Below are 23,443 nucleotides of genomic sequence, written 5' to 3' on the forward strand. Positions count from 1 at the left end.
CCGCCATGAGATCCCAGGCACAACAGATCTGCAGGGTCCTAGCAGCCCCTGCTCAGCTCTGTCAATGACTATTGTCACTACAGGGGGATGTTTTCCCCTGTAACTGGGGCTCCTATGGATGCCCCAGCTACAGTGGAAAAGTATATAATAAAAAGAAAGTGTGAATGTCCCCCAGAGGTCTTATATGACATTATGGGGGGCGTAGATGGTAAAAAAAATAGTTACAGGAATAAGTAAAAAAGTAAATAAATAAATAAAATAAAAATATATGTATATAAAAAAGAAAATGACCCGAGGCCGATGCCAACCAAAACCACTGCTGTATGTGTTCTGTAATTCCAAACTATACATATTATAAAATAAAATGTCCCAAACAAAATGAGGAACCCATACAATTTATTTTAGCGTAAATATACTAATAAAAAAAGCAACAACTATAAATGTTACAAAATTGATTTCTTTTAGCTTTTTACCCGCAATATAACTAAAAAATGGGGAAAAAAGTCAGTGAAAAAGATATTTTAAAAAGTAGCCCTATATGTCACGGGAAAAAATGCTGCAAAAATAATTTTGGTAGCTAAAGGAAAAAAAAATGGGGCAGTAAAACCACCATGTGAGTAAGATCCCTAAAAAGTGTCTGGCTGTCAAGGTACAAAACAGCCTGGTCTTTAAGGGATTAAAGCGCCGCTATATGCATTTCACCTGCATGCTTTGTCAGCATGCCTTCCCATCAGTCCCAATTGACTGAAAAAGGGGTGGGATTAATACTCATTTCCATGCTGTATTTTAGGGAGAGTCTTGGACTTAAAATGTCCAACACCTTGGAATTCAAATGTTGATAACTCCAATAAGTGTCAGATACAAATGCATTTACACACAGGATCTCCTTTTCTATATGTGAAGAGCATGAACCATGGCTGTTTGTTCTATACAGAATAGTTTTCTCAGCTCCCTGTGCCAGCACTACATCTATAGCTGCTTTAGTACTCCTGCAAGATTAGAGTCTTGAAGTGGCTGTATTGTGTGGGAACCCCCCAGGAACTGTTTAAGACTTGGGATAATCTTGTCTTATATTTTAAGAACACCTTATATGATATAACACGATGGAAATGTCATGAGAATAATATGTGAACTGGTAATTTATCTTGTCTTATAGCTTGTGAGTGCAATCAGCATTCTAATCGCTGCAGATTTAACATGGAATTGTACAAGTTATCAGGTAGAAAAAGTGGAGGCGTATGCTTAAACTGCCGTCACAACACTGCTGGGCGCCATTGTCACTACTGTAAACAGGGTTATAAGCGCGACTTGAGCAAACCTATATCAAGCCGAAAAGTCTGCAAGCGTAAGTATCCATTAGGAATTTTGTTTCTCAGATATGTATCTGCTACATGTATATTCAAGTGCTGTACTCTAAGGATTCCTTTGTTTTATCATTGTGGCTCACTTAATTGAAGTTCAGCTTTTCTATTATGCCCAGCCAGGGGAGCCAGCCACAATCTGGACAGAAGGGTGGCCGTGCGTATACCTGCTCAGCTTGTTCCATAACTCCCATAGACCTACTAAGGGCTAATGCCCATGGATGGATTATTCTGCGGAATTCGCGGTCAAACACCCGCCGCAAATTCCGCAGCAATGTCCGTCCATAGAAATGCCATGCTAAGTGATTCTCCCCTGCCCATGAGTGGAAATCAATTGCGATTTTTCGCTCGCAGGGGAGAATCGCACCATGTTCTATTCCATGCGGAAAATTGTGCGGACGGCTTTCATTACAGTCAATGGAAGTCATCCATCCTGCGATACTTCCGCTGTGAGTACAGCGGAAGTACCACAGGAATCTGCGTCACCGCCCAGCACTGGGCGAGACACTCGCGGCAGATCTGTAAAAGGGAGTATGGGGTCCCTGGGGGTGCTGCGTCTGATTTTGCTGTGAGATTTTGCAGGCGGAATCCGACCCAGCCATGGGCATGAGCCCTAAGGCAGATGGGCCTAACATTTGTTTATCTTAATTGCTACCTTAAAATAAATTAAAAAAGGAAACTACTATCAAAATGTTATTAAAAAAGTCACCGTACTGTAAATCTAAATTAAAAAAGAGACAAAAATGTAATAAAAAATAGAAACAAAAACAAATCAATGAATCAGAAGGGTTCGATGAAAAAAAACCTCAAATAGTTTTCTACTCGTGTAAATTCTAACCATTCAGTGTTGCCTGTAGGGCGTGTATCTGATTTTTATAGTGGTGATCTCTTCATACATAGAGAGTTCAGATAGAGAATTTTAGGATGATTTTACTCTTTTCTTTTGGTTTCACAACTTAACCCGGGAGTGGTACCTCCCTGGCTCCAACAACACAGAGCCATGGCTTAAATGTGAGCACTGATGAAGGCTAAAAATCCTGAATCAGCTGTATTCAAGTTGGAATAAATAGTTCTGTATTTATTAGGTTGTGTAGGACTATACACCAGGAGTTCGGAATGCATAGTTAGCCACCAAAGGCATAAAAGAACAATTTGCATTTATCTGTCCACTCTCACAAAATGAGAGTTCATTTCTTTATTATGTAGATATGGGCTAGACATATACCTTATGATAAGAAGGCGTTCTCTTTATGGTTGATAAATGTGGGCTAGCATATTCACATTTTTAATTACTGTTATTATAATTTATGTTTTGTATTCATTTGGTTCTGCACAATGCAGTATAAAAAAGTAAAACACATTACATGTACAGATCCAATAAGTATAAAGTAGCAATGCAGATATAATATTACTAATAAGAAATTAGACGGGCAAAAAACATCTTTGCACCTATTTTAGTTGATGGATTTCTAATTTTTCAATACGTGCAGTTGGTTTAAAATGTATTATATTTTATTATAAATAGCTACACAATGGAGTTCAAACTGGGTTAAAATGTTACTATGACAAACAAGTTCAAAGTAACAAATATAAAAAAAATCGAAATTATCGGGTACAGAGAGCAAGAGAACCTGGCCCAAATTCACAGTCTTAGTTGTTATGGATAGAAACATAATTTGTATGTGATCTTGGAGTAATGATGAGGTTGTAAGTTACAAAATAATTTTGTTTTCAGCTTGCCAGTGTCACCCCATTGGAGCAATCAACGCCATGTGTAACCAAACAACAGGTCAATGCCAATGCAAAACTGGAGTTACTGGTTTAACTTGCAATCGTTGTGCTCAAGGATACCAGCAAAGTCGCTCTGCTCATATGCCTTGTGTCCGTAAGTAATTGGAATCGTATAAAGGTTCTTGTTCTTTCACTCATGCACAGAAAGTTCATTAAGTAAAATAATACAATTGCGAGCTGTATATGTCAATTTGTCTCATGCCACACACAAGCTGTAAACAGTCTTGTCCAAATTCTAAAGGACTGTTCTACCCAACAGGAAGCTTTCTCTTCATTTTAATGAGATGGAGACAATTCAAACAAGGGCATCTATATGATGCCCATAAAAGACTGAAGTATGTTTCCACTCACCTTCTCATTGGCGACAGTCTACAAAGTATTAGTTTAAGAATAGTAAACATTAGGGCGCGTTCACACGAGCGTAGGCGTATTTACGTTCGCACGTGCGCAGCGTTTAATCGCCGGAAAGAACGTTTTTCGGCGATCATGACCAGAGCTAGAAAGCGTATTATCGTTTGTTCCTACTTTGCAAACTATCTTTTCGGCCATCGAATATGCGTTGGCGCGTATTTCGGTCGCATATGTTCCGCTTTTTTCGGGTTGCCGTTTTTACGCGCCGTAAAATCGCCCGTGCGAACGAATACATTGGAAACCAATGCCTTAGATGGTCACGTTTATACGATTGGGCGCAAAAACGCGCCGTTTATGCGCTCGTGTGAACGCACCCTCAACTACGTTTTTGTTACTAAGAAGAAAGAGAGAAGAAACAGGGTGAGTGCTGCAGTCCCCTCGTTCTAGCGATCAGCGAGGGTCTCAGCATGACTTGACCTATAGGCCTTACTGAGAGACTATAAAGTTTTCTGCAACTATTCTGCTTTTTAAGAAACTATGACAAACTGCCATACTGTACACTTGTAGAGACTGTAACCATTGTGCTTTTATACCATTTAACTGACAACAACTACAAAGAGTGTTGTGCTGCAAAATAAAAAAGACAAATATTTTTGTTTGCACCAACAAGTGTCCGTGACAAGCCCAGCAGGACATAGTATCTCTTTCAGATATACTGTTCTTGTACAATGGCCCACTATCTTTGTCCATCCTTAAATAGTTGCGCACATGTAGGACATACATCATTTGAAATGATCCCACCAAACATGGCATGAACCTACCCTAGAATTGCTAAAGGGGTTTTACTGGCATTTTCTATTGATCAACTTGGGATCCCCACCAATCAGCTTATCCAACGGTCTGCGGTCAGTGTAACAAGGCCAAACATCATCATCAGTGTTGGAGCCGGAAGTGTAATAGGTGGCTTTGTTCCCACTGAAATGAATGGGAGGAATGGCTTCTAATACACTTCTGGCTCTGACCCCAATGACGATGTCCCGCCCTGCTGCACTAACAGTAGGTTGGAAGATCAGTTGATTGGTAAGGATCCTGAGCAGCAAAACCCCAGTCTTTTCCAAATAGTTAATTTTGTTGCACCAATTCAGGTTTTAATTATCTGTAACGATGACAGAGCTTTTGCAAAAAAAATGTCTAATTATTCTAGAATTTGAATAATATGTGTATATGTAAAGGAAAATTACCTTATCTATATTATCACTTTTTAATCATTTTTAGGTGAGGTTCAAGAAGAGATGACTACAACAGCAGCTTACCCTCTAGAATGGAAAGCAGGTATTTCAAAAGAATGAAACAATGAGATTCGTAAGACTTTAAAAGGAACTTCCCTACAGCACCATAAACTAATGCTGTGTTAAGCCTGAACAATTCAGAAAATTGTTCACATGAGCGAAACTGAACGATAATCGTGCTATTCTTGTTCGTCATTCAGTTTCAGTCAGCATAAAAATCAGCCCTGGCTCATGCACTTAGGCCTTAGTCACACGGGCGTTTTTTCGCGCGATTTGCGCATCGCATGACGGATGCGCATGCGCAAATCGCGTGACCGGCGCCGAAAAATCGGCCGAAAAAACGCCCGAAAATCTGCTCCTAGCCGCGTTTCATTAGAAACGGGCCAGAGCTGTCCAGCGCATTGCATTCAATGGAGACGGCAATACAGCCGCTCCATTGAAAGCAATGGGCTGCGGGCGAGCCCTGGATGAATTGTCGGGAAGGGCTTAAATATATAAGCCCTTCCCTGCAATTCATCCTAAAATGTGTTAAAATAAAAAAAAATTGTATACTCACCTTTCCGCTGCAGCCGGAGTTCTGCCGCGGCCGCTGTCAGTTCTCCTGAACTGCTTCTCGGCACTATTCAGCCGGCGGGGCTTTAAAATCCCCGCCTGCTGAATGATCTGCCTCTGATTGGTCACAGCCTGACCAATCAGGGGCAGCTCCCGCTGAGCCAATGAGAGGCAGCAGTCACTCACCCATTCATGAATTCATGAATGGGTGTGTGAGTGAAACCTGCCTCTGATTGGTCAGGCTGTGACCAATCAGAGGCAGATCATTCAGCAGGCGGGGATTTTAAAGCCCCACCGGCTGAATAGTGCCGAGAAGCAGTTCAGGAGAACTGACAGCGGCCGCGGCAGAACTCCGGCTGCAGCGGAAAGGTGAGTATACAATTTTTTTTAATTTTAACACATTTTAGGATGACTTGCAGGGAAGGGCTTATATATTTAAGCCCTTCCCGACAATTCATCCAGCGCTCGCCGGCAGCCCATTGCTTTCAATGGAGACGGTTGTATTGCCGGCTCCATTGAATTCAATGGGCAAACATCGTTCTTCTCTGCCACAGCTGTTACAGCTGTGGCAGAGAAGAATGATTTGTATTCTATATGTTCTCAATGGGGTCGGCGCTGCTGCCGCCGGCCCCATTGAGCGCATATAGAGAAGAGAACAGGAATCGCAGATCGCACATAGGTGCGATCTGCGATTTCTGTTCTATAATTTATCGGACGAGTGCATAAAAAGCGCTCATGTGTCCGATACCATTGCAAAGCAATGGTTTTATAAAATCGCCGGACGCATGCGCATGCGCAAATCGCGTCTAAAAACGCCTGTCTGACTAAGGCCTTACTGTGCAGTTTAAACACTGATTGTACAGTGTCTCACATCGGCATGTGAAACACTGAATGATTAGTGCATGAGAGCGGCACGATTCTCAATGAGAATTGTGCAGTCTAAACACGCTGCCCGAGCAAAGACGAGATGGTAATGACGTCACCAGCACATTCGCTGGAGCAAATGAGAATTGTGAGATTCACGGCCTTTATAAAAGGGGTATAAGTTTGATTGCAAGTTGTGGAACATAAACATGCTAATTTTGTACTGAATATAATTTCTATAGTGATATAGTAACATAGTAGGTTAGGCTGAATGAAGACAGGGTTCATGTAGTTCAGCCTGTTTCAACCCCCTTGTTGATGAACAAGGCCCGTCATATCTTAGAGTTTACTGCATTGCTATGACAGTGGTGTAAAACTGAAGGTTTTGGATTTGTTAGTCATGATGTTGGCAGGTGCTCTAAGAGATGTTCAAAAGGGATGGTTTGTATCCTTCAAACAAAAGGTAGAGAAGTCCTTGGTGAGGAATTTAGAATTTTTTTTGACAGACATTTAAACTAGATGAAAAGGGCAGAATTTGATTTATGAGGATGATTTCTGTCCCCAGTCAGTTAGGTTGAAGCTGCATATTGGTAACTCTAAAAACGTGGTGGTTAATTTTGGCAATGGAATTAATGTAGTTGCTGAAAATAAAACAAAAAGTTATTTTCTCCACACAACGTGTACTAATGCCCGTAGCTTAGGAAATAAGCTCTCTGAGCTAATGGCTATTATATCCAGGAATAATTTAGACCTGGTTGCCACAACAGAGACAGGGTTTACGGATTATAATGATTGGGAAATAGCCATGCCTGGGTACACACTATCCAGAAAAGACAGAGTAGAAAGAAGGGCAGTGGAGTAGCTATTTATGTCAAGGATAGTCTTAAATCAACAGTGATTCTAAACATACACACACAAAAAAACCGGGAAACATTCTGGGCTTGCATGCAATCAAAAGAGGAAACTATGAGTAGAATTGGTATCATATATAGGCCTCCAGGGCAAACTGAAGATTGTGATAACCTGTTGGTTGATGAAATTACTCAAATGACAATAAAGGGAAATATTTTAATAATGGGTGACTTAAACATGCCTCATGTAGACTGGAGTATTCCTGGTGCATTTACAAAAAAAGTAGAAATTTGATAGAGGCACTTAAAGAAGCATCTCTAAAACAGCTTGTTAGGTCATCAACTAGAGCAGCCAACATTCTAGATTTAGTACTTACTAATGGGCATCTGGTGTCTGCGGTTACGGTGGAAGAGAATTCGGTTCCAGTGACCACCAATGTTTATGGTTGGACATAAGACTTTGAGAAATTCCATACTCTAACCAACATATTAGATTTTAGAAAGACTAATTTCAAGGATATGGGTGAGTTTCTAAAAGATGAATTAACAGGGTGGAATAAAACACGAGGAGTGTGTGCCCAGTGCACCATCTTAAAGGTAACTAAACTATATGTCAAACAAACTAGCAAAAGTAAAAAGAAAAGGAAACCACTATAGTTCACTAGAGAAGTTTATAATATAGTAAAAGAAAAGAGGGTTGTCTATAAGAGGTTATAAGAAACTGGAATTGCAGCCGACAGAGGAGGAGACAAAACATAGTATTTTTCATGCTGCTAAAGCAGAAAAAGAGGAAGAAATGACCAAATGAGGGGAATAAAACATTTTTAGGTACCTTATTGACAGAAGAAAAACTGTGGAATTACAAAAATTAAAAAAGTGGATACTAACTACATTAGTGGAGATAAGGCCATTGTTGACCATTTGAATAGCTATTTTTGTTCTGTACTTTCATAATCTAGATTTTGGAATAATATGCTTAGGCCTGTTTGTACTATTAGTTGTAAGAGCTCAGATCTAGTGTTCTTGAAGGCTGATGTAGGTGAACTTGCACAAAGAAAGGCGTCCACCCCAGAGTTCTTAAAGAGGTGCTATCTGTAATTGCTGCACATATAACAGATTTGTTTAACCAGTTTCTTCTAACAGGCCATGTTCAAGATGACTGGAGAATGGCCAATGTTGTACCCATCCATAAGAAGAGTAGTAGAGAAAAAGCCGGAACTACATGCCAGTTAGTTTGAAATCTTTAGTAGTTAAACTAATGTAAACTCTCATGAAAAAGAGGATATTTCACTACTTAAAAAACAACAACTTATTGGACCCTAACAGCACCGCTTTACTAAGCGCAGATCATGTCAAACTAAACTAAGCGATTTCGTTGACTATATCATAAAAGTTGTGGATGAAGGTGGTGCTGTGGATATTGCCTATCTGGATTTCAGTAAAGCCTTTGATAAAGTTCCAAATGAAGAGCTTATAGCTAAGTTATTGAAAATTAGACTTAATCCTTTGATAGTCCAGAGGATTTGCAATCGGTTAAAGTAGACATCAGAGAATTGTGAACATTGTGTTATCTGAAAAGGGACTAGTTACAAGCAATGACCACAATGGTCTGTTCTGGGTCCTATTTTTTATAATATGTTCATAAGTGATATAGGAGAAGGTTTAACAATTAAGGTCTGTCTGTCTGTTTGCTGATGACACAAAAGTGTGCAATACGGTTGATACTCCTGGCGGTCTCTTGAACATGGCGAAAGATTTAGCCTTACTGGATAAATGGACAAAATAATGGAAGCTGCAGTTTAATGTTTCCAAATGTAACGTAATGCACTTGGGGAGAAGAAATTCTCAGAATAAGTATCTAATTAGCTGTTCTGTGTTATCCAGGAATTCAGAAGAGAAAGATTTAGGGGTTCTGATTTCTGACAGCCTAAAAATGAGTCCATAGTGTGGTCAAGCAGCAAAGAAAGCAAGTAGCATGCATAGCTAGCTAATAGAAAGAGGGAGATTGTGATCCCGCTGTATAGAGCTCTGATAAGACCACGTCAGGAATACTGTATTCACTTCTGGAGACCTCATCTACAGAAAGACACTGATAAAATAAAAACAATCCAAAGACTGGCTACAAAAATGGTGGAATATCTCAGTAACCGAACTTATTAGGAAATACTTAATTAAAGTAGTGACAGACATGCTGATTTCAGTGGTCTCATCCAATACATAAAGGTCCGGCAGCACTCAAGCACAACTTTCCCAAATGGGCGAGGTAGATATATGCACAGCCACCAGTCAGTGGGATCATGGACCTCCAATCCCAGGTCAATCCATAACAGTAAGGCAGAGGCGGCAGCATCAAAGGTGTAGAATAAAGTTTAAAATCCTTTTATTGCTTCCATATAGTAAAAGGCAACGTTTCGACTACATGTCTTTTTCATGTAGTTGAAACGTTGCCTTTTACTATATGGAAGCAATAAAAGGATTTTAAACTTTATTCTATACCTTTGATGCTGCCGCCTCTGCCTTACTGTTATGGATTTCCGTGGTCTGTCACTTATGGTCAATATTCTGCAGTTATCTTGCACTTACATGGTTTGGCGGCATCTCTCTGTATGACAAAGGTCAGGATTCCACAGCGCCTGGCATGTCACAAGTCTGATATATTTATGAGATGTTGCTTGCCCGGCCTACTCAAAGTCCTCTGGCTATTACACTGCATACAGAAAACAAAATGACAACAGTGGATGGGCAGGGCAAGGAATACTTCATGAATATGCCAGACTTATCTCAAGCTGGGCACTGCAACGGCTGGAAATCATCCAGGGAGCTGCCACTAGACTTGGTAAGACTATGGATTTGATTGAAGTTATCATTGATCTTGTTCTTTACAGCAGGATGTCTGCTATTATCTACAGCCAGCATCTACTGGTGATGGTATAAGCACCATCACCATGACTTATTAGTCATTGAACCAGCAGAGGTAAAATGTGTATCATAAACAAGTATTGATAAAAGTCAACAATAAACTTTCAATCAGTATTCTAGAAATAGCAGACAACCACATGTGGTATTTTTTGGATATAATAATGTTTTGATTCAGGGGACTTTCTATATTCTTTTTTTCTTTAAAGGTACCGAGTGTCAGTCATATTGTAAGCCGTCCCACAGTCGTGTGCATATGAACCTTCGCAAATACTGCAAAAAGGACTATGGTATGTGAAATTATACACCTATGTAATTTTTCTACAGCTATGTTATCAGCTTTTTACATTAACCTCTCAAAATTATACTTTGAGATGGGCTTCTTTTAAGCAATAAGTATTTTCTTCTTGACTACAGCTTTTACTCTTGTAGGCTTCAACTGTTGCGTGTAATCTCATTTATAGCCTGATGCATGCAGAAGGACCTGTAGGATCTCCGTGTGTTGCCATACGGTATTCTGTATGTGGCTGTGTCTAGATGAAATTTTCCCCTAGAAGCTTGCTTTTAGGGGAAATTACATCCATAATATTGTGTCCAGTGGAACACAGCATGATTTTTTTCCCTGATCATACAGAATCTAGCAGGAAAAGCAGCCATATGAAATTGGAGGCATAGGGAAATACTGCAGAGCCTTACAGAGGTCTATGTGTTGCCTATCAAAGCTCCTTATTCATATCTTTCTTCCAACTTTTCGCACACCAGATTTTCTATCTGAAATGCTATATTTTCATGCTGATGGAGATTATAACAGCTTGTGTCAGCATTGCATAGAAGTGATATAGTGTGCCCCATACAACAGCCTATATGTATTTACTGACATCTCTTGAAGAGCAGTTATTGAAAATTATCAGAAATCTGCCACTTGGGAAGGAGTTATTCTGATAATAAAATGTTATCATTAAACTTCTGATCATGCAGATGTGGAGCTTCATTTGACGTAAGAATCATGTTATAAATGGTATTAGAACAGTGGGAGACATATGAAGCCATTGCTCCATTCAATCTGATGTCACTGTGAGTGCAAGAAGCATCCCTGCGCTGATGAGAAGAGGTGGATAGGTGATAAAAGTTGATTCTGGTACAGGCCCTTTAAAAGCTCAGTGACCATATAATAATAATCAACATCAAAGAAATAAAACAATTAATAATGATAACTAAAAAGGATATTTATCAATAGGAGATAATTACAATGTATAAACATTGTATCTTCTATTTATAAACATCATGTTATATTTGTTTTTATTTCAGCTTGTAATGTACAGTTTAGATTTTATTATGACTTTTATAGACAAGGCTATGTCAGTTTATGAATTTCGACTATTATTTTATTTATTTTTTAATAAGGGGTTTTGAGGAGAGATGTTGTTCATGCTCCTCTGCTCATCAGGAAATTACATTTGTAGTATCCCCTCAAGCCTCATGAAATCTCTTCAGGAAGGTTTCTTAACAGAGGGGATACTGTTACTCACTGTGCCTAGTTCCAGCTCGGCATGCACGACGGCGTCTGTTTGCTAAGGCAACCATCACTTGAAGATGATGTCAGGCCTGATAGCCCATTTCACATGGAACCATCCTGACATGCCCTTTCCTGACTCTCATTCCCTGTTCTCACACTTGTTCCTGAATATTGTCTCTATCTCTCCCCTTAGATTGTTTGACTGGTATCTGTTATTCTATTCCTGCCTTTGAACTTGGCTCCATTCTTAACTATCTTTCTGTCTCATTGTCTGGTCTGTTGAATTTCTATTGGTCTCCTGGTGATGACTCTTGGCTGTGTTCCTGACCATGCTACTGCTCCATCAGCATTCCCACCACTAATTTATTATTATTTTGGGGGACTCTAAACTGGGAATCCTCCTGCAGTAATGTCCATACCTCCTAGTTGGGGTTAAGGGTGAAGACCAGTGGATTCCTTAAACTCTGCAACAAAGTTTAAAGGGATTGCAGCTTAAAGAATCCATATTACTATATGATAGCATGTATATATGTGTATATTTTGTGTATAGATGTATCAAAATTTATTTGCCACAGTTTACTTAATGCATTAAGTGTAATTTAAACTTTGCTACATCTGTATATGTTGAATGTGTATATACATATGTAAAACATGTGGGTAATGTGCATATCTATGTGTAATGCAGTCATGTGATAAATATATGCCCCTAATTTAATTTCTTCTAATTTGTCACATTTTAATGTATTACATCAACTCATTTTAATATAAGAAAAAGATAACATGAAAAAAATTCAGCTTTTTAAATGATAGTTTCATTTACTGAAGATATATATTGATTCAAATCCTATTGTACCCATGTGAAAAAAATAATTTTCTCTTAAAGATAATAACTGGGTATGCTAACACTAGCGATGTTTGCGATAACTTGTGATGATTCTTTTAGATCTCTGTTCAGAAATTTTGGCACGCTCTTCTTTGCACAATTGCTTTAATTTGACTACATTGGAGGGTTTTCAACCATGAATTGCCTGTTTAAGGTCTTGGCACAGCATTTTAATGGCATTCAAATCAACTTTATTTTGGCCACTCTGGGTGTAGAGCAAAAATAGCATGGCATCGTGTTAGCCAGAAAAATCTCATTAATGTTAAATACCCTTGTATAAAAAGACAAAAGTATCATAGAGATGATATTTTTTATTGGCTAACCAGAAAAAAATATATACAATCTTTCGAGGCTATTTAATGCCCCTTCATTAGGTTTAGGGCGCCCACCCACTGGCGTTTTTTTTTTCTTTGCGTTTTGCGTTTTTTCTCAAGAGCAATTAGAATTGTATGTACTCCTGTCCACTGGCGTTTTTTTTTGCGTTGCGTTGCGTTTTTTAACATAGGAACTGTCAGTTGCATATGTGTCCTTATTTTTCTCCTAATGCACCCATGAAAGTCAATGGAAATTAATGGAAAAGCCGCGAAAACGCGGCAAAAGACGCCGCGAAAAACGGGCGGAAAACGCTGCGTTTTTCACGCACGAAAATCGCAAACGCCAGTGGGTGGGCGCCCTAAGTCAGATTATAACTGCAGAAACATATTATTTTACATGTTGTTGGGTCTGTGACTTTCCCTTGTAACAACAGAAAATGCTCCTCTGGGTAATATACAAATAAGCTGCAGAGCTATTGTTCCATCTCCCTTATTTGCATATTACCTAGAGGAGCATGAATGGCCTTATAAGTTTACTCACTCACCTTCTAGGTGTTCTCCCTAAGGAGAACTGATAGCGTTCATGACCCCCATCCCAGGCCTCTTACTAGCCAAGCCAGAAACCTACTGCAAACTGATAAAGAGCAAACACCCTGAAACAGCTGCCTGTTTATGGCTTCTGGCTTGGCTTTCAACTCCTGGTCATTGTTACAAGGCTGGTATAAAGAGTCTAACATTGACTTTCAGGAATGCTGCCTCCCAATAGGTGGCGCGGCAGAGGTATTGTTCCATCTCCCTTATTTGAATGTTTTTTTGGCAAATGCTAGTTGAGCCTTTATGTTCTTTGTGGTCATCAGTGGTTTGTATCTTGGAACTTTCCCATAGATTAAAATTTTGCCTAGTGTTTTTTTCTTATTGGAGCATAATAGACATTGACCTTAACGGAGGCAAGTCAGGTCTGCAGTTATTTAGAGGTTTGTTTGAATTGTTTTCTGACTGCAAAAAAGAAAAAAGGAAGTCCAGCTCATCCAAGGGGAAAAATGTATAAAACACTAAACCTTAATTTGACATGCTTCTAAAAAAAAAAATAATAAAGTCGTGTAGACCAAAAATGACCATAATGCACAAGTAAAATGCTCTAAACCCATTGACGCACATCCAGTGCTATCCAGCGCTCTAAGTAGTATGCTTAGTTGGCAACCCCCCCTGGAAACTTCAGTCTTCACTTCTAGGTATGGGGAGCCGGTGATGATGCCAGGGTCATGTGACCCCTGCAGTCAATCTCCAACTCACTTCAGCCAGTAATTAGCTGCAATGGTTTCATAACCTGAGGTTAGTGATGTCAGCACTGTACACCCAGAAGTAAAGGCCAAAGGGGACCAGGTGTCAGTAAAACAGCAATGTGGAAGAGCCGGAAAAGTGAGCATATCTTTTTATCTTAATGCAATAGGTTGAACATCTTTTTTAAAAACAAATGATCCCAGATAATCCCTCTCACCCCTTAGTGACCAGCCATGCAGAGCTGTATGAGGGCTTATTTTTGGCAGAATGACTATGGGTTGCATTTTCCATTTTTGAGGTATATACACCTTTTTGGTTACAGTTTATTACTGTTCTGTGGAAGAACTCTTATTTTGTCATTTACTTTTTTAACAAAATGATGTTGGGTAAATAATACGAAACAATTATGTAATTTTCAATATTAAAAATCATTGTAAAAGGGGGATAAAAGTAAAAAAAAATCTGTAAAATCATTTAGGTGCCACTATCAGCAATGACTGTGGCATCTGCAGGGTTAAATAATGTAGAGGAGTGATTTGATGAGCAAATGCTCATCTTTTCACTCCTTTTCTGGCAAAAAAGATCATCATGTGTGACAGAGAGCAAACATGTCCTCAGATTCATAATGGGGGTTATAATATGAAGAAAAGTCCATGTCACCCCTTCCCAGGGACAAACAGGAAAATCACAGATGGTTCTCTGCTGCTCTCCCCTCCACTCTGCATACAGACATGACAGCTCTAAATTCAATATTCCTGATCTAGCTTTAAATGGTTGTCGCTATGATTTTAGCAGTACTCTAAAGACGTGGTTTTAGTTCCATTTTAAAGCCAGGAATCCTAGCTTTAACATGATATGATTATAAAAGCATATCAGTAGCACTGGTTGAGCCTTCTGAATTAAAACAATCCACAACTGTAATGTCCTTTTCCTGTAGAACCAGCTCTGTTCCAGGTAAACTGTAGGTAGATTAAATTGCTAAACTGGCGCTCCCCTTCGGTCTTGACTGCACCTGGGGCACATGCCTCGCCTGTCCCCCATAGCTATGTCCTTGGCTTCTAGCTTGTTTCATATTGCCAAACAGGCTCTATTTCAGTGATGTTTAGATTCAGAAGCTCTGGCAGTAATGATGTCTGGGTATAGCTACTGAATGTGAGCCCAGTTGTCAATTGAATTTGGTAAATTAGTTGATTTACTAGTTAAGGGAGCACTTACTTTTTTTGCACGGGGCATATGGATCTGAACGGGAATTGTCTGATATATGAAATATTTTTTTTAAAACAGCACATTGTGTTTTACTTGAATAATCTGTGTGTAATATTAAAAGTAGTTTGATAATCTTAAGCATTCAAGTGTGAAAAATATTGTAAAATCTGAAGAAATTGTGAAGGGGCAAATACTTTTTTACAGCACTGTATCTGTGTAATGTGTATGTTTGTGATATATATATATATATATATATATATATATATATATATATATATATATATATATATATATGCATGTATTGTCATATAACAGTACTTTTTATGTGTAAAGTTAGCAGTACAATCGATGTATATGGTTAGCAATAATATGTATGCCTATTGGCAATGGTACTATTATAGTACGCCCTTGTTTTTGTGTGTAGTACACGGCTGCATTATTTGTATGTTTGTACAGTGTGTGTTGACAATTATTATTAAACATATACCTTTAAAATATTGGCAATATAATATTACATAACTATTTCTCATATGTATTCGGCTAAAATGTAACTGCTTTAGATACCAGACACTCAAAGAATAGTGATGAGCTAAGATGCAAATTGAATTACACTGTTTTCACATGGCCAAGAAAACCGTGCAAGATTTGTTCTTTGCGAGATGCACAAATCTCACACAAATATATTCCCCATTCTTTAAATGAGGTCATGCACATGAGCTATTTTTCTCCTGCATTGCATCACGTGAAAAAAACGCAGCATGTAATATTTGTGGGCATTCCCTCAGAATGCCTCGCATCGCCCATTGTTTTTAATGGGGCCGACACAACATCACACGATGTGCGAGGTTTACCCATTGGAAACAATGGGAAATACTCCGCGATTCTCCACCACGGCTTCTTTAATGAAGTGATATAAGGTGGTTTTAACACAAAAACGCCTTGCATCCACGAGGACATCGAACGTTGGCAAGCACAATATCAGGACGAGTTTCACGGCCTAATATTGCATTTGCCCGTGGGAAATTAGCCTTAGTTTCATCAATACGGGTACTTAACAAGTCTATGAACAATATTACAAATGAAATTAGATTTTATATCAGGATGCAAACATGTGCATTGCCATTGTATGTAGGCCTCTTTTACCATATTCACTAAAATGAATGTGATAGACCTTCCTTTTCTAGGGCTTTTTAGATGCAAATAGATTAATTAGTGGGCTAGAAAAGCTGCATTGCTATGCTTTCATAGTGCTCTTTGCTTGGTTTGGGTCAGTGTCCTCCCAGTAGGTCCTCTCTTGATCCTACAGCAAGGATAAGATGACTGAAGGATCATCATTTCATAGGATTAGTTAAAGCCATGGCTTTTGAGAAAATAAGGATGCTAGGGTGGGAAGGAAAGTGTGCACTAAAAAGCAGAACGTGTAAGGGAGAGAAGAGCGAACGATCAAGTCCAAGCCCTGCTGTGTAAGAAGAATGTTTTCAACAACACAAAGGGAATTATCAAGTTAAGCCGATTTCCTCTTGATTATTATAAAGAAGTGAGGGCAAAGACAGAAAAACAGTGAGATGAAAACAGAACCAGGCTTAGAAAGACCATACATTTAACTGCATACCAGTATGCATAAAATATTCTTTTTCCCCAAAACAAATCATTAAAGCGAAATTTGTTTACTTTTTGCAAAAAGTTTTATTCTTCCAAAAAGTCTTTTGACTACAGTAATTACATTGCTGCGCCCCTCTTCACAAAGAGAGGTTACAGAAACTATTGGGTGGCCTGTCATGCATTAATGCTCAGTATGCTTAAGGGCAAGCGTCCTTTAAAAAGAGTAAGGGGCCCTCAAGGCTCAGACAGAGGTGAGAAAAAGACAGGGAAAGAAAAGAGTCTCCCTTGATTGATTGCCTTTATGTCATGACCAATAAAACTAAACAATCTTAAAACAAATGATGAGCTGCAGAGCAATTACTCAAATTAAAGGCATGAGGTCACAGGTTAAGTGTGTGCAACCACCCAAGGTGTGTTTAAATGTGAGAGCAGCCGTTGCAAACTCTTCAAACATGCTGCCTGTTGAAGAGAAAAAAATAAATTAAATGGAATGAAATCATTGTGAATTCGGCATTTTACTGTCCTTTAGACTACTAAGTACTGGCACAGGAAGGATACTAAATGACTGATATATTTCAGTCTAGAAAGGGTTAAAGCTAAAGCGATCAAACCATAGGGGGAGCGATCATCACTAAAAGGAACAGCAGTGAATCTGCCTAGGTGTGTCTATGCTACCGAAATTACTTTGTGGATACAAGATGCAAGAAGTCATAAAGTAGCACAGAGAAATATCCTAAGAACTCAGCTCTGGACAGAGTTCATGAGTCTACATTAACAAATATGTTGGGCAAGCAAGTGATCTTTGAAAGACGATGAAGGTGGATATCATTAATATCCCAAAGTGCAGTAAGTCTCACAGTTGGACAAAAATAAATGGGTGCTCATCAAGCTATATGGAAACAGTACAATGATGCTGGATCATTTTACTGCTCCATAAAATACACAATATGCTATGATTGTAATTTGTACCACTCTTATTGGGAATGTGTAGTCTGAAAATTTCCTAAAATTTAAATCCTGCTTAGATCATATTATACAGAGTTTTTAAGAATTTTCGGTGTTCTTTTTTTAGTTTACTTTTTATATTTTCCATGTCATTATCTAGATTAAAAACAAATCCCAGAATCTTGCAGTTTTCACACCGATTACCAAGCCCCACAATACACCGATACTCCCTCTTCGCATTATCAACACAAGCAGGGTTACAATGAGAGGAAATGACTACATATGTATAACATAGGATCCACCATTCAGAATAAGTGATGACTAGCATGTCCACAACACTGTATAAATTAAGTCAATGAGTCATTTCCAAAATTTAGGTTCCCATGCTTTATTCTCTCAGTGGTGGGATTCAGTCAGTTCTCCCTATTTCTGCGGAACCCTTTGTGGGAATTACTGCCAGTTTATAGAGCAAGGAAAAAGCCCGATCCAGTCCTGCAATTGCTGATGCTGCCAAGGTGATGTTTTCTATTGACAGTAGCTGCTGAAGTCCTGCAAATTCTTCTCTTTTTCTGCTACCTAGTGATCGTACTGGGGTCACTAGTCCACCCAATCAGAGAGGAGAGAAGATGCAGTGCAGTAGGTCCTTGCTGTCTTCTCCTCCTCCCATCTCCTGTGGCTGCCATTCTACTCCACAGTACCGGAACAGCGTCTACCAGTACTGCCTCTATTCTCTATTGGCTGGCAGCTTGCTATGCATTATGCTGCCAGCCTATGGCAGGCAACGAGAGGTTGGCTAGAGTCTAGGTCAGGGAATGTTTATTTGAAAGTGGTGAGCTGTATGCCTATGGCTGTTTAGGAGAAGTGGGAGGCAAAGCTAGTTCTTTTCCTCTTTTTTTATAGGCTGAGTGGGAGCTGAACCTCAGTTGAGATAAAAATGGCCTTTCAAGAATTTTAATCTCCCCTCCCACATACTGATCACCTCACCCTTCTCTGTTGCACTCCGCCAACTGATGCCTTGTTGTTCCTTCTGTCAGTTTAGCTCAGATAAGCTAAGATGGAAGCCTTTTTAATGTTTTCATACCAAAACCACACTATCCATACTGCCCCTCACTATGTGTTTTCCTGGCCCCAATGCTGCCTCACTGCCAACAAAGCCCTTCAGCACCCTTTACATAGTCTCTCCACCTGCCAAACTCCTCTCTACCTTCTATTCACCTCCTTGTTTATTGAACGCTTTAGCCCTGACAGTGTCTTGCTATTTCTAATGGGACTTCCTCATCTACTATATGCCTCAACCTTGCTAAGGGGCCATTATTATTTATTTCAGGGGGCACAGTGTATATAATTATTCTTTTTAGTGAGCATAGCATGTGGGATAATTTTGATGGTGCCTGGTGACTAGCACTCTTTTCCTGTGATAAAGCATGTAATGTTATTTTCAGGGGGAACAATTTGTAGCATTATTATATGCATAGAGCACACTGTGAAGCTATTATTTTCAGAGGCCCAGCATGTATAAAAACTAGTATAGAGAGTGAGGATCCAAAGACATCTAGAGGTAAACTCTGCAAAGATTGAAAGATAGCTGGAAGAATTGTTCCTGGTGCTCTGGAAGAAAGAAAGAACCAAAGGAAAGAAAACAACTCCAATTAGTTAGGATGTCACCTGTAAATTTGTGAATGATATTGTTTATTCTGTCTCTAACTGTGTCTGATCCACACTGTAGTCACTCATAAGGTCTGCAGTGAGATGATGTCTGCACTTTGTGAAACAAAAACTATCAGCATGCCCTTACTATTGTTCAAGTCATACTCAGAGCTGTACTTTTACATACTACAAACTTTTACAGCACAAATGTTACATCCACTTCTTACATGAACTCCAAAAACTACACAACGAACTCCATCCTCGATGTCATACATAAACCAATGACTGACAACCACTCAAAGAACTCACCTACATACCTGCACACAAGCCAGATGTAATAAGAGGTATTAGTGCATATTTTGGCCAAGATACTTAAGCCTGCGCTCCCACTTCAAGGGTCCTCGTTGTCTCGCGGGTCCTACTTTAATGAGACGACTTCCACATGAAACCTGCCTGCATGCAGGGTGATCATCCCGGCAGGGACATCCCTGCTTTGGAACCTAGGGACCTACCTAGACCTAGATGACAAACAAAACACAGCAGGACTGAATGCAGCTCACACCAACACACCAATGATTTGCATATAACACTGAACACCATTCACCCTGAACAGTACTGCCTGTACCTCATGCCCGGCACTCTGCATAGATATGCAGTAACATGACACTGTTTACACTGAACACATTAAACAAACAGAGGAAAGCCTAGCAGCCTCTAGCAGAGGAGCTGGCATATATGAGCAGCAGAACGGTGGTGATTGGCTGGCTGGAGAAATTCACACCCAGCCAGCTCAATCAACCCCACCTGTGGGGCTGTGCTGCTAGAGAACCATTTAGAACAACAGACCCCAGCAGCACAACCTAACAACAAATTAACATGACTTGGCAACTGGAATAAGGATACTTTTACACAACACAAATCAAGAAAGCTGATGAGCACTGATGATGATGAGCACTGATCCCCAATATCAGTACTCATTTATAGGGCCTTCACAGAGGCCAATGTACACTGAATGGGTGATACTGGGCTTTTGTGCTAATTATTTTCATGATATATCTAAAATAGGGGAGCTCAGTATAGGGATAAATGATACAATTCTGGTTGTGTGCCGCTGCCACTGGGAGATGCTAACTGCTCAAAGCTTTTATACAGCTGGTATTGAATGTAATTGGAGCAGTATAACTTTGCTGCATATACTCACTGCGAGTGTGTCTTAGCAAGTAGTTCAATTACATTCCCCCTCCTATCTCATTAAGATCCACAGTTGTTCTGATGTGCAAATTGGTTAATCAAATTAGGTATTGTGATAAAAGAAAAACCAAACCTCATAGCAGTCATGTGCCCTGTTTCTATAGCAGGTAAGATTGACAATTGTGCAAAAATACAAACCCCATAAAAGAAGGTAAATGAATATTTAAAGCCTTATCCATTTCCATATTTAGTGTAGAGTTTTACATTTAGTAAAACTTTCTGCAAAGAGAAAAATAAAGTACCTAAAGTTTTACTTCTTTACTTAGCATACTATATTTCAGGAAAATACATCATTAAAGGTCTCATAAATATCATAACATATTTATACAAAAAAAATCAATTGTTAATATGAACCTAAATGTTCAGATTTACGGCTAGAAAGCAAGGTTAGTAATTTAAATGACTAAGCTTAAGATAACTCCAATGTGCGCTTTATTAAAAAGAAATTGAATTAAAGAGAACATTTCAATTAATTATAGTTGATTTCCTCTATATTGATACGGTGATAAAAGAATTAGCAGTTCATAAGTCCAAAGATTCTCATTTCCTTCACAATATTACTCCCAGCCAAAGCTACAATACAGCTCTTCATCCATGGGAAAATAATCACTAAACATCCAAAGCTAAATTAAATAGCGTGTAGTACTTAAGCTTGCAAAGCAATACCATTTCAATAATAAACATAATTTGGAACATTTTTTTTTAATAACCTGATTCATTGCATAAACTATTATAAAATTGAATAGGCAACAAAAATAAATATTTAACCCCTTTAAGGCCTGTTTTAAATGCACCTATGATTGATTGAATGATTGTTATTGTTCCCTATTATTGCCCCTTGTAAATATCACACCCATCAGCCAACAATAGAGCAAAATGCTTATTTGTTGGCCTATTACATTTTTTGTGCATATAGAAATGATTGTTTATTGGTATTACATCTCTGGTGTAAACAGAAGATGTGATGCTGTCAATACCGGAAACTAGAGATGAGCGAGCGTACTCGGAAAAGCACTACTCGCTCGAGTAATTTGCTTTATCCGAGTATCGCTGTGCTCGTCCCTGAAGATTCGGGTGCCGGCACGGAGAGGGGAGCTGCAGGGGAGAGCGGGGAGGAACGGAGGGGAGATCTTTCTCTCCCTCTCTCCCGCCCGCTCTCCCCTGCTCCCCGCTGCGACTCACCTGTCAGCCGCAGCGGCACCCGAATCTTCAGGGACGAGCACAGCGATACTCGGATAAAGCAAATTACTCGAGCGAGTAGTGCTTTTCCGAGTACGCTCGCTCATCTCTACTGGAAACCAACAGTGTCACAAATGATCATAAACCGTAAATGATTGATCATGTGTCCATTGATCCCTGACAATTGCTCAGTGTAAAAGGTCCTTAAACATGCACAGATTGACTTGCTGTATCATTCATTTGCACTTGCTATGGGCAATTTATCTGCCGTTGTAAAAAGTACCATTACTTCAATCTGAATTGATTGAATTTTAATAATTTAATTTTTTATTGAAATGTTAATTATTCAAGCAACAGGATAAACAAGGGAAGGCTAAAGGCCCATTTAGACACAACGATTATCGCTCAAAAGATGTCTTTTGAGTGATAATCATTGTGTCATTTAGAGCGCAAGGTGATCGCTCAAACGTTGAGTGATTACCTGGCGCTCCGAGCAGAAGGTGCAGAAGACAAGCGGGGCCATTTGCCTTCTGCATCCAGCTGTTTCCCACTCTGAGCGCTCGGCTGTTATGCAGCCAAGCGCTCCGAGCGGTGGATGCAAAAGACAAGCGGGGTGGCCCCACTTGTCTTCTGCATACAGCTGTTCCCCGCTCAGAGCACCTGGCTGTTATACAGCCGAGCACTCCGAGCGGGTCCCCCACTTGTCTTCTGCATCCAGCTGTTCTCTGCACGGAGCGCCTGGCTGTTATACAGCTGAACGCTCTAATTGGGGTATGGAGAACACAGCTGGAGCGCTCGGTTCTTCATACCCAGCCTGTCATCAGGGAACGGGATACAGCTAAAACAATAGTATCAGCTGTATCCCGCTGTGAATCCCTGATAAGGCTCATCGTCGTCTTTCAGCATGCTGACAGACAACAATGAGCGACGGCTTAACGAAAACTGCACGATGTCAGTGCAGTTAGACACAACGATTATCGCTCAAAAGACGCCTTTTGAGCGAATTTTGAATGATAATCGTTGTGTCTAAATGGGCCTTTACAGTTAGGAATGAATGCATAATAATCAAAACCAAATAATGAATCAATCAAAACATAATGCAAGCAGTCCCACAGTTGAAAGAACCATATTAAATAGAGGGGAAAGAGGGTAGGTAGAAGAGAAAGGAGAACAGGAGATGCACACAAATATACCCAAAAGGTACTTATTGCAATTGGTTACCATCAATGGAAGGCTATTGTGATTTTCAGATTTATGAATTGATTGAATTTCAAGGAAAGTTAAATGAAGTGGTAACATCTATTACCTCAATTGGAGGTAGGCAAAGTAATCACTAGCATGAAGAGCAATCAAGGTTTCTGCCAGATCACCATGACCCAATGTTTAGATAAACTGAACTATATAATCCTTGGCCTTGGAGCAAAAAGAAAATGTTTATTTTTAAACATATAAATGTCAATGCTTTATTTTAAGTGCATTTTTCAAAGGTTTTTATTTTGCTAAATTAAATTTCAGATGAAGCAGCAAAGCAAATGTAAAAACAGCAGTTACAAGAGAGGAGAATAGATAGCCTTGCAGATAAAAACATATCTATCTATTTATCTATACATACACTTAAAGGCTATAGAAACCTCTGTGCACGAA

The 23,443-nt window shown here is 39.4% G+C and overlaps 1 protein-coding gene across 2 annotated transcripts in view; it reads left to right on the forward strand.

Annotated features, from left to right (window-relative positions):
* Window positions 1-23,443, forward strand: part of NTN5 (netrin 5) — a 115,537-nt gene that overhangs the window by 80,823 nt on the left and 11,271 nt on the right. For both annotated transcript variants that reach the window (XM_066607703.1, XM_066607704.1), the window contains 4 exons: window positions 1,157-1,345; window positions 3,097-3,246; window positions 4,779-4,835; window positions 10,185-10,265. In XM_066607703.1, coding sequence (XP_066463800.1) covers window positions 1,157-1,345; window positions 3,097-3,246; window positions 4,779-4,835; window positions 10,185-10,265 — 477 coding nt within the window. The remainder of the gene's footprint in view (window positions 1-1,156; window positions 1,346-3,096; window positions 3,247-4,778; window positions 4,836-10,184; window positions 10,266-23,443) is intronic.

Source organism: Eleutherodactylus coqui, chromosome 6 (genome assembly GCF_035609145.1).
Source record: "Eleutherodactylus coqui strain aEleCoq1 chromosome 6, aEleCoq1.hap1, whole genome shotgun sequence".
Lineage (NCBI taxonomy): Eukaryota > Metazoa > Chordata > Amphibia > Anura > Eleutherodactylidae > Eleutherodactylus > Eleutherodactylus coqui.